The sequence below is a fragment of the Oryctolagus cuniculus genome, chromosome 1 (genome assembly GCF_051225735.1).
Source record: "Oryctolagus cuniculus isolate XC-2025 breed Fujian yellow rabbit chromosome 1, ASM5122573v1, whole genome shotgun sequence".
In the NCBI taxonomy this organism is placed as follows: Eukaryota; Metazoa; Chordata; class Mammalia; order Lagomorpha; family Leporidae; genus Oryctolagus; species Oryctolagus cuniculus.
In genome coordinates this window covers 65,370,970-65,383,015 of record NC_142867.1, presented here as the reverse complement: position 1 = coordinate 65,383,015, position 12,046 = coordinate 65,370,970, and the positions used below count along the sequence as shown (strand labels likewise).

At 42.6% G+C, this 12,046-nt stretch overlaps 1 protein-coding gene across 6 annotated transcripts in view; it reads left to right on the top strand.

Moving 5' to 3' along the window:
• Nucleotides 1-12,046, top strand: part of C2CD3 (C2 domain containing 3 centriole elongation regulator) — a 123,794-nt gene that overhangs the window by 56,673 nt on the left and 55,075 nt on the right. For all 6 annotated transcript variants that reach the window (XR_011389150.2, XM_002708510.6, XM_070075269.2 and 3 more), the window contains 5 exons: nt 275-521; nt 2,261-2,441; nt 4,585-4,768; nt 6,157-6,329; nt 7,387-7,510. Coding sequence is in view for 5 of the 6 variants with exons in the window: in XM_002708510.6 (XP_002708556.3) it covers nt 275-521; nt 2,261-2,441; nt 4,585-4,768; nt 6,157-6,329; nt 7,387-7,510 (909 nt within the window). In the remaining variant the exon portion in view is untranslated. The remainder of the gene's footprint in view (nt 1-274; nt 522-2,260; nt 2,442-4,584; nt 4,769-6,156; nt 6,330-7,386; nt 7,511-12,046) is intronic.

Here is a 12,046-nt window from a genome sequence, read left to right as displayed (position 1 = left end):
CCAGCTAAAACGATGTTGCACTGCCGACCCTGGGCTGGAACCCATAATACAGACAGAACATCTGACACATTCACTGCCCTCAAATAGCTACTTGTTGAACTTAACTGCCTGGTAATTTTTATTTGGTTACTAACCAATATTTAAAACTACTTATTAACTTTTCTAGTTATACATCCATTTTGACTAAATTGTGATAAACCAACTAAGAAACAAAGCAACTCTGTCACATGATTAATGATTGTTATTTGCTCATTCACAATTTCTCCTCCTCTAGAGATCCCAAGATTTCTCACCTGCTGCTTGAAGCTCAGTATCCAGTTGTTGCTGTTGACAGCTACATGCCTGTGATTGATGTGTTCTCAGGCCACCAAAATGGAAGTCTTCGAGTCTTTTTAGCTATGGGTTCTTCAGACCAGATAATGGCATTACAAAGATTAAAGAATGAAGAAGGAACACTCCCTCCCTTCAGCCCTAGGCCAGCCCATTTCCTGGACCAGCAACCTGTAGCATCTGTTGCTATGGTACTGACTAGACAATAAGGGTCACAAAAACACCATAATTTCATTTTCTCTTGCTGTTTTATTGAAGCCATTGTCCCAAATTCTTTGTCAGTAATGAAAAGCTCAACAAAAGAACATAATTTGCATTCCAATGCTTTCTATAAACCCAAGCAATCATTTGTCTTTTTCTGTTATGGTTTAAATGGATTTCTGTGTCCCTCTTAGATCCTGAATTTATAAAGAAAATCTAATTAGACAACCAGAAAGTACTCCTTTTCTCTAGTAATTTAATTGCCTTTAAAAATGAGTTAGAGGTAGAGGCACAGGCATTGTGTTGCAGCCAGTTAAGCTACCTCTTAAAACACCCACATCCCATATCAGAGTGTTTAGATTCAAGTCCCACCTCACTGGTAATCCAGCTCCTTGTTGATGTGCCTGGGATGCAGCAGATGATGGCCAACGTAATTAGGTCCTTGCCACCCTATGGGAGACCTAGAGGAGTTCCCTGGCTTCTGGCTGTTGGCAGGCATTTATTAAATCGGTAAATATTACATGAATAAATTAGGCAACTGTGGTGACAAAGTTTTTTTACCTAAAATTTTTGCTCTAGAGAATCAAATTCCAAGTTTTCTGTTTCCTAAGTAGTTCTTGAGTGAGTATTACTAATGTGTTTTGAGAATTCAAAGAAAAATTCTTTTTTTTAAGATTTATTTATTTAATTTTTTTGAAAGGCAGAAATAGAGAGACAGAGAGAGAAGGAAATCTTCCATCCTCTGGTTCACTCCCCAAATGGCCACAATGGCCAGGGTTGGGCCATACTGAAGCCAGGAGCTTCTTCCAGGTCTCCCACACAGGTGCAGGGGCCCAAGCAGTTGAACTATCTTCTATGCTTTCGAAGGCTCATTAGCAGGGAGCTGGTTTGAAGTAGAGTAGCTGGGCCTCAAACCGGCACCCATATGGGATGCCAGCACTGTATATGGCAACTTAACCTGCTGTACCACAGCACCAGCCCCAGCTTTTCCTGATTAAAAACTATATAAATCATATAGTCTGACGCATATCTAAACCCTCAGTTCCCCCTTTGAATATTCCTAATAACCAGTGTCTAATGTGTGCTAAGGCTACATAGGATAGGGGTAAAGAACACTGGCTCTGGAGTCACACCCCAAGTCTAAACCATGAGTCCACTGTTAGTAGCTGTGTGTGTTAAATTGGCTATTACAAACAGCTGCTCATAGTAAATAATAAATACATAATTCATCGATAGTTGCAGTATACCTTTAGTAGCAATATGGTGTATTCACTACCCTCAAAGTAGTTCCTATCATTATTGGACAGTCTCAGCTTCTTTAGAAATAGTAATTAAGTTAATATATATTTGCTTCAAGTATGTTATTTTTTCTATTCAGGAAATAGCTTTCTATTCTTAGTGTACTAAGAGCTTTTATAAGAAACAAATGTTGAATTTTGTCAAATGCCTTTTTAAATTTATTGATTGTCATTTTTTCTTTGTTCCATTAGTGTACTAAATTACATTTGTGCATTTCCTAATATTAAGCCAACTTCATGGTTTAGAGTAAAACCTGTGGGTATGAATATACTGAGCAGTTAGAGTTATACATAAGTAAAATTAAGAATCTTGTTTAAGCATCAGCCAATTTTCTTATTTCTTCATATATTCTCAGACTTCCTAGAGAGGCAGGGATACTATGAGCAAGTTACTCTTTACGGCTCACCAGTGTGTCTGTTTCATTGACTAGGCAGAGGACCAAAGAGATGGGTTGATGGAGCACCACTTTGAGTTCCATGTGGAGATGCTTAAAGGGCTAGTGCCTCTTCAGGCAACAGTCTGGGGAGAAGCAGATTGTTATGTCCAGTACTACTTTCCAGTTCAAGACTCACAAGCTAGTGCTCTAAAAGGACCCGAGTTCCTTGAAAATGGTAGGTTTGGGCGATAAGGCCTTCTCTTTTTTAATGGTTATATTTAATATTTTTTTTTCCTAAGTGAATTTTGTATTGTTTAATGTTTCCGATCATACCGAGGCAGTAAAACAAGAGATGAGCTAAGTTTTTTTTTTTTTTAAGATTAATTTTATTTATTTGAAGGAGTTACAGAGAGAGGTAGTGACAGAGAGAGAGAGAGAGAGAGAGAGAGAGAGAGGTCTTCCAGGCACTGGTTCACTCCCCAAATGGCCACAATGGCCAGAGCGGAGATAATCAGGAGCCAGGAGCTTCCCAGGACCCAGGGTTTCCCACATGAGTGCAGGGGCCCAAGGACTTGGGCCGTCTTCTATTGCTTTCCCAGGCCATAGCAGAGAGGATCGGAAGAGGAACAGCCGGGACTTGAACCGGTGCCCATATGGGATGCCGGCACTGTAGGCTGGGGCTTTAATCTGCTGGGTCACAGCTCTAGCCCCCAGCTAAGTTTGCTTTTATTTCTCTTTTTTCAGACTATTTTTTGTAACTTTTTTTTTTTCACACAAAAAAAAACACTTTTATTTAAGGAGTCATGTATTTCATAAGTACAATTTTAGGAATATGGTGATTCTTCCCACCCTACCCGCTTTCTCCCCCACGCTCCCACCCCTCCTCTTCCTTCCTCACCCATTCCCAGTCCCAGTCTCCACTAAGATCCATTTTCAGTTAACTTTGTACACGGAAGACCAGCTCTATATTAAGTAAAGATAACTCTTTATTTTGATATGATTTCAAGTTTGTGGAAAAGTTGTGAAAATAGTACAAAGAACTTCTATATACCCTTTACCTAGATCTGCCAATTATTTACGTGTTGTCCCATTTAGGACATTTGCCTTTGCATTCTTATCTATAACTCTTATTATACAATTATCTGTATTCTTTTTTTTTTTTTTTTTGAATTTTTGACACTTTAAGTACTTCATTCCAAACTTTCATTATATAAATACAAAAAAATCCATGTTTCAGGAAATTATCTATAATTCTTATACACAGTTGATTCTCATTGTTTGCAGTAGTCGTGTTGTAAAAGTTGCCATGAACACTGAATTAAGCAATGTTTTTTTAAATTTTTTTAAAAGATTTTATTTATTTGTTTGAGAGGTAGAGTTACAGACAGTGAGAGGGAGAGACAGAAAGGTCTTCTATCCACTGGTTCACTCCCAAAATGGCTGCAACGGCTTTTCAGACTATTTTTTCAGAGCCAGGGGCTTCCTCTGGGTCTCCCTCGCAGGTGCAGGGGCCCAAGGACTTGGGCCATCTTCTACTGCTTTCCCAGGCCATAGCAGAGAGCTGGATTGGAAGAGGAGCAACTGGGACTAGAACTGGCACCCATATGGGATGCCAGCACTGGAGGCAGAGGATTAACCCACTGCATCATAGCACCAACCTCTGAATTAGGCAATCTTGAACCGTTGCTCCTAGGAAAATATAAACATATGCACAACTCACATGGATCATACATAATCTAAATACTACAAACAACTTATCCTGATACATTGTATTCATTTTACAAAGGAGGAAACAGGGTTCAGAGGTAATAAGTGATATGCCTGGGACCATCTGACTTACAGGTGCCAAGGTTGAAAATCAAACCCTATCCAACTGAATCCAGAGCTAGAGCTTCTTCTACTGTGTCACACTGCTCCTTACCACCTCCATCTCCTTGTCATTTCTAAGAGCTGAAACAAGAAAAAAGAATCTGTCACCTTTTTCGATCTCAGCTGGGAACAGCAAATTGGATGACTCAAATTTTTCACCATTCTGTGCATGTCCAAGAATGATTGCCAAAGTGCTGCCAGTATTGATCCGGGGGGTTCAAATAGAGATATACCTGTATACAGAATATATATAGGACTCTGAGAGGTCAGTAATTTTAAAAACCCAATTAGAAAGTGGGCATGGGATCTGAATAGAACTTTCTCCAAAGATGGACACATGGTTGATAAGTATACAGGAAGATGTCCATGTCCTTATCTATAAAGTGGGAGTAATAGCACCAGCTTAGTTATCTCTACAGCAATATTGTAAGAATAAAATTAAATACTGTATGTTAAAGTACTGTCCTACTACCTGTGAAACCTTAAGTCGTGTGCTTTTCTTCCCCAAGGAATTGCTCTGAAGCCCTTCAGAACTGCAACCACGCTCTGTGTTCCGGATCCCATCTTCCACAGCGAGCACCATCACTCTCTCCTGTTGCCACCTGAAGTCCCAGTGCAAAGGCTCCTACTAGGAGCCTTCTCTGCAAAAGGGGTCGTGCCTGGAGGTGGAGTCCAGTTTGAAATCTGGTGCAGGTACCGTATAGCGAACCTACTCCTGAGCCCCAGAAGGAAATGCAGAGTCATAAAGGATCCTGTCCTTAAGCAGCCTGGGTTGCAATACAGTCTGCCCTTTTTTTATATTATTTGGATTTGACAGCCACTCTTGTCCAGTTTTTAATGAAATCTTGGGAGCAGTTGTATCTGCTACCTCTAAATTAAAAGTGAAGTCCTGTTACTGTTAGCTCCCACTGTTTCTAAAACATAACAGGCACCACTTTTGTGTCTTCTTATTTAGTTCAAGCCCTTATATTATGCCTAAATTACTGTGATAGCCTCCGAACTGATATCTACACTGCTAAAGTTGTTTTTTGTTATCTGCACTTCCCACCATCGCAAGAGTTGCCTTTGTAAAATAGAAATCCACTCAGTGCTGCAGATTGGTAGCAGATTTCCAGAGAAGGTACTGACAGAAATTCAGATGTTGAGTCCCCTCCTTTGCACCTGCACCTTCGGGAGACCAAGTGAAATGACTGAGCATAAGCAACAGATCTGGGGAAGGGCACCATCCACATGCCAGAAATTGTTCATAAAGATAATCAGGTGGAAATGATATTTTTGAAAGCACCAAGCAAGGTGCTTGTCAGTGTTGTGGCAGCAGGTTGCACTGCTGCTTGCGAGGCCAGCATCCCATATCTGAGCTCTGGTTGGAGTTCAGCTCATCCACTTCCTGCTAATTAGCTTCCTGCTAGTGCGCCTGGGAAGACAGCACATGATAGCCCAAGTACTGGAGTTCTTGCCACCCATGTGGGAGACCAGGACAGAGCTCCTGACTCCAGCATCAGCCTGTCATACCTGACTGCTGTAGCATTTGGGGAGTGAAAAAGCGGGTGGACAGTCTCTTCTTGCTGCCTCTCTTTCTCTTGTCTGCCTTTCAAATAAATCTTTAAAAATAAAAAAAAAAAAGGCACTAAGGTTTGATTTGCAATTTTGTGAGCCAGTAATGGATGGCTTTGGTATAAGAAGGAAATAGAGTAGACCCTCCAAATGAGAGGGGCCTAGTCTGAAGACAAGCATGAGTCAGGAAGGAGATTGGGACTGCTCCACCTTGGAACCACTGCAGCTGCTGCAGGAGGGAAGCTTTTAGGAGCAACTGCTCCCAGAGGTCCAAGCCTATACAGATTCCTGGGACAGAAAGCCATTGGGAAGTTGAGTTTATCTTGCACTCAGGTTATAATTTATGGGCTTCTTCCTCCATGTAATGAGCCATCAGTGCAGCTGGACATAAGACTGTTTTATATCTCCTGTATAGAACAGTCAGGCACCAAAGATAACTAGATACTGAAAGCTGATCTCCAGGGCAGAATGCATCATTTCTCTAGCTAATTCTTCCAACTGACAGCTTGTCCTTTTGTGGCTTACAGATACTATTATCCTAATGTGAGAGACCAGATGGTCGCCACGGGAACATTGCCGCTCTCGAGGATCTGTGCCATGGTAACCACGCAGCACCGTGAGGATGTGGGAATACAGACCTTTAATCTCCCTCTAACCCCCAGGCTCGAAAACAGGAAGGAACTGAGGAACCAATCATCAGGTAATCGAAGGCTAGTTTGTCTTTCCCTTTCAAAGTTGTTGTACATAAATATTTCTCAGCTCTTATGAGATAAGAAACTGCTCATGAGCAGTTTTTCCCATTTTGGAGTATGTACCCTTCAGGATCTGATGCAACTCTGAGATCATCCTCTCAGAAAAATGAGTTCATGGATGCTGTGCTAATGTCACTCGTCTCTTCACCTTTATCTTCACCAAGCATTTAAGAAGCCCTCACAGTATAAATTCTGTTAAATAGTTGCCCTCAGTGAGTTACTGTTCCAAGGAGTTGATATGAGATTGGTTAAATATAGTTAGCATAAACTGGGAATTCACTGTAAGGAGGAGAAGGTTAGGACTGGCAGCTGGAAAAGATAAATTATAATTTAGAAATGGGAATGATGTTATAGCCTGATGTTTCCCCCAGGATGACCTGCCCTGTAAGTTCATCACCAGATAAGCAGGAGGAGCCTTCTAAATCAGGTTGCTGAGCTTGTGTGCTGTAGAGCATCTGCCAACACAGAAGGTTTTCTCTTGCTGTAATTGAGACTGACCCTCCCTGCTCAGCTTGTTCTATTGTCCCTAAAAACCTTCCCCTGAATTGTGACAATAAGTATAAAGTTGCATATAAAGAAGGATATTTCAGATGCTGATAATAAGAGAATGATAAAAGTATGTGAAGTGTGAAAAACTTTTAAAGATTTAAAACAGAAGAAAAGATGGAGCTCAACTCAATTCTATAAATGTAATTGGTAGGTTAAAAAAAAGCTGAAATTGAGTTCTCCCTTTGATAGTTATATAATCTTTCAAGCAGTTGAATGTCTGAGCCATAGTTTCTTGACTGTAAAGTGAAGTAGTAGCTTGTTCTGCCTTCATCAACCCAAAAGGTATAATTAATATGCTTCTGACAGGCTTACTCTGACTGCCAAGGCTCCTTACTGTTCATCGTGATTGTAATGGTGATCCTCTTCCTTCCTCCTGACCAGGACTTCGTGGTTTGGTGAAACAGATTCTTCTGGCCAACCTTTGTATCTTTTTTTCCTTTTGTCCTCATTCTTCAGGTTTACTGGATGTGGGCCTAAGGTACAGGCGTAGCCTAAGAACAGCAGAGGGAGTTCTTGCTGCCCGAACTGTCTCCATCTCAGTCCAGATCATCAGAGCCTGTGGTCTGCAAGCAGCAGCCAAGTAAGTGCACCTTAGAGGAGCAGTTCTCAAACCTCTCTTCACCGTGGTCAGCACAACATGATGCTCGTATGTGTGAATGCAATCTCCAGTTCACTAACCACAGTTAAGAAAGTATTTCTGGGGGCTGGCGCTATGGCTTACTTGGTTAATCCTCCACCTGCAGTGCCAGCATCCCATATGGGTGCTGGGTTCTAGTCCCAGTTGCTCCTCTTCCAGTCTGGCTCTCTGCTGTGGCCCAGCAGGGCAGTGGAGGATGGCCTAGGTGCTTGGGCCCCTGCACCTACATGGGAGACAAGGAAGAAACATCTGGCTCTTGGCTTTGGATCAGTGCAGCCCGCCGGCCGTAGTGGCCATTTGAGGGGTGAACCAACAGAAGGAAGACTTTTCTGTCTCTCTCTCTCTTAGTGTCTAACTCTGCCTGTCAAATAGGAAAAAAAAATATTTCTGAATATAAGTAAAGTAGTTGCAGAGTGCTGTTTTAACTGTTATTAACAACTTAGTTCTGTGACCTTATCCAACAATTTTATTTACTACCCTTCTTTAAGTTTTTAAAGATTTATTTGAGAGACAGAAATATAGAGAGAGCTCCCATATACTGGTTCATTTCCCGGATACCCACACTGCCAGGGTTAGACCTGGGGCTAGAACCAGGAACCAGGAACTCAATCCAGTTCTCTTACCTGGGTGGCAGAAACCCCAGCTACTTAGTCATTACTTGTTACCTCCCAGGATTTGCAGTAACAGGAAACTACAATTGGAGGTGGATCTGGGAATCAAACTCAGGCACTCTGACATGGACACCTGTCTGTACCAAACACCTGCCTTGCTGTAACTTCCTTAACCACTTAACCCCCATGGTTTAACCCTATTCCCTCAAACCATGCTATGTCAGTCACTGCATCTTCAATCTAATCTCAATGTCCATACATTTGAGTTTCTGAGTATCACCTCCTATACCAGCATGTTCCCTTCAGTCAGTTGTCAGCATCATAGTCAGTGATCCTATGAAAACCTAAGTCAGATCTTTTAAAAATAATTATTTATTTATCTGTAACAGAGAGGCAGAGGGAGAGAGAGAGAGAGAGACATCTTTCATTGACTGATTCACTCCACAAAAGGCCACAATGGCCATGGCTGGGCCAGGCCAAAGCCAGGAGCCAGGAATTCCATCTGGGTCTCCCACATAGGTGCCCGTGACTTGAACCCACACCCATGTGGGATGCTGGTGCTGTAGGCAGCAGTTTACCTGCTATACCACAATGCCTCCCTCCGAGGTCAGATCTTGATATTTACATCTCATTTTTCCCAGGCTATTATATATGAGTGTATTTCATAAAATTCATGGAAAAACAATTAAAATATAAGTTTGGTCTACTTCAAGAATGTTTGGAAATCTATACATAGTTTTATCATAGTATGCATTTTTTTCATCAAGTCTTTGAGGACCCCCTCATATACATGGATTTCAAAATACTTTCACCAAAATAAACTCATCTTTTATATTTGCATTTATTTTTTGGAGAAGTGGAGGGAGCTTTCCCATTCACTGGTTCATTTTCACAAAGCCCACAACAGCCAAGGCTGGACCAGGCCAAAAGTGGAGAGCTGGGAACTCAATTGTGGGCTCCCATGTGACTGAAAAGGACTCAACTACTTGACCCATTGCCTGCCACCTCCCAAAGTTCACATTAGCAGGAAGCTGGGATTGGAAGCAGAGCCCAGACTTGAACCCAGGCGCTATGATGTGGGATATGGATATACCACACAGTATCTTAACCCTCTAAACTTATCTTTTAATTCCATTTTTCCATCAGTTAAAATAAGCACATACATAGTATGCTATTGTATGGATATACATTAATCTTCTATTACAGATCATTTAGGGGGGCTGGCACTGTGGACTATCAGGTTAAGCTGCCTCCTTTATCACTGGCATCCCATGTAGGAACCAGTTCGAGTCCCAGCTGCTCCACTTTCAATCCAGTTCCCTGCTCTGGCCATGCCAGCCATTTAGGGAGTGAAACCCTGGATGGAAGACTTCTCTCTCTCTCTCTCTCTCTCTTTCTCTCTCTGCCTTTCAATAACTCTGCCTTTCAAATAAATTAAAAAAAAAAAAAGATCATTTAGGTTATTTTTCCTTTTTTATTAAGTGTAACTTGTCCGAGATCACACAGTAAGTAAATGGTAGAGCTAGGATTGAAATCCACATCTGTGGGCCGGCGCCGCGGCTCACTAGGCTAATCCTCCACCTTGCGGCGCCGGCACACCGGGTTCTAGTCCCGGTCGGGGCGCCGGATTCTGTCCCGGTTGCCCCTCTTCCAGGCCAGCTCTCTGCTGTGGCCAGGGAGTGCAGTGGAGGATGGCCCAAGTGCTTGGGCCCTGCACCCCATGGGAGACCAGGAGAAGCACCCGACTCCTGCCATCGGATCAGCGTGGTGCGGCGGCCATTGGAGGGTGAACCAACGGCAAAAGGAAGACCTTTCTCTCTGTCTCTCTCTCTCTCACTGTCCACTCTGCCTGTCAAAAAAAAAAAAAAAAACCACATCTGTGTAACTCCAGAGTACTACCGTCTCCTGTTACATACTAAGTAGTGAGGCTAATAAGAGGAAGGAACCACTAAGTCAGCTTTAGGGATATTGGGAAATGCTTCAAAACTAGATGACCTCTTTGCCTAAAGGTTAATGGTATCTTCTTGGGAAATTTGAAGCCAAGAGGTTTGTCTCATACTGTACCTACACATAAAAGAGTACTGTTGATGAGTGTCAACTAAAGCTAGGTGGATTCTAGGGGCCGAATTGTGACACATGGGTTAAACCTCTACTTGCAACACTCACATCCTGTATCAGAACGCTGGTTTGAGTCCTGACTGCTTTGCTTCCAGTCCAGCTTCCTGCTAATATATTGGGAAGGCAGCAGATTGCCTAAGTACTTAGGCTCCTGCCATCCATTTGGGAGACCAGGAAGGAGGGCCTGGCCCAGCCCTGGCTGTTGCAGCCATTTGGAGAATGAACCAGCTGATGGAAGATCAGTCTATCTCTCAGCCTTTCTTTCTCCCTCCCTCCATACTTCCTTCCCTCGCTTTGTCTCTTCCCTCTCTCTCTCTGTCCCTCTGCCTTTCAAATAATGAAATCTTTAAAAATATTAATAAAGGTAGGTAGATTTTATCTGTACATCTTGAAACATCTATACCAAGAAAAAGAAAAGTAGCCACTGACATCTGGAAAATGGCTGAATATTCATAGTTAGGCTTTGACATTTACCTGTTGAGTATAAACAATTTTACAAAACACTAACATCAGCAGAGCCACTCAGTCCATGAGGAAGTGAGACAAAAACAAGACCTCTCCATAATCTTGTCTAAGCACAGGACAAAACAAATTCACTATGCAAATCACAAAATATCTAACATCTTCCTACCTGGCTAAAATGAGTACTACTGTTTTGCCAGTTACTTCTAGAAAAGACCCATAAAAACCAATCCAGGAGCCAATGCTGTGACACAGCAGGTTAAAGCCATAGCCTGCAGTATCGGCATCCCATGTGGGTGCAGATTCAAGTTCTTTCTTTCTTTTTTTTTTTTTTTTTTTAAGATTTATTTATTATTTGAAAGTTAGAGTTACACAGAGAAAGAAGGACAGGCAGAGAAAGAGAGAGAGATCTTCTATCCGCTGGTTCACTCCCCAATTGACCTCAAGCTGGATCGGAAGTGGAGCAGCCGGGACTCGAATTGGCACCCATATGGGATGCCAGCACCACAGGCGGCAGCTTTACCTGGTACACCACAGCACTGGCCCCTGTTCTACTTTCAATCCAGCTCCCTGCTAATGTGCCTGGGAAAGCAATGGAAGATGGCCCAAGTGCTTGGGTCCCTGCACCCATACGGGAGACCCGAAAGAAGCTCCTGGCTCCAGCTTGGCCCAGCTCAGTCGTCACAGCCATTTGAGGAGTGAACCAGCAGAAGGAAAACCTCTCTGTCTGTCTCTGCTTATCTTTCTAACTCTGCCTTTCAAATAAATAGTTTTTTAAATAAATACATACATATATACATACATACATAAAACCAACCAAGAACAAAGTCTGACTCCTTTAAGACCTCCTGAAAATCAGCCAGCACGAGCGCTTTGCTGGAAGTACTTTCTGATACCTTCTTACTGAGATGCCCTAGGGTTCCCCGTGGCATATATTTTCAGTGAGCTGTAGACCCAGCTTGTTCCACTGCAGTTGGTTCCTGTGGTCTTTGGCTTACGGACAAGGATGGCATAATGGATTGTACTTAAAGCGTCACTCTGATAAACAGAGTGATGAATGATGTTTCCTATTACCTCCTACAAATACACTGTGATACCCAAATTACTAAGAAAACACATTGTGGCACTGCTTAAAGCCTAGGTAGAAAATGTATAGTGTGGGGCCGGCGCCGCGGCTCAATAGGCTAATCCTCCGCCTTGCAGTGCCGGCACACCAGGTTCTAGTCCTGGTCAGGGTGCCGGATTCTGTCCCGGTTGCCCCTCTTCCAGGCCAGCTCTCTGCTGTGGC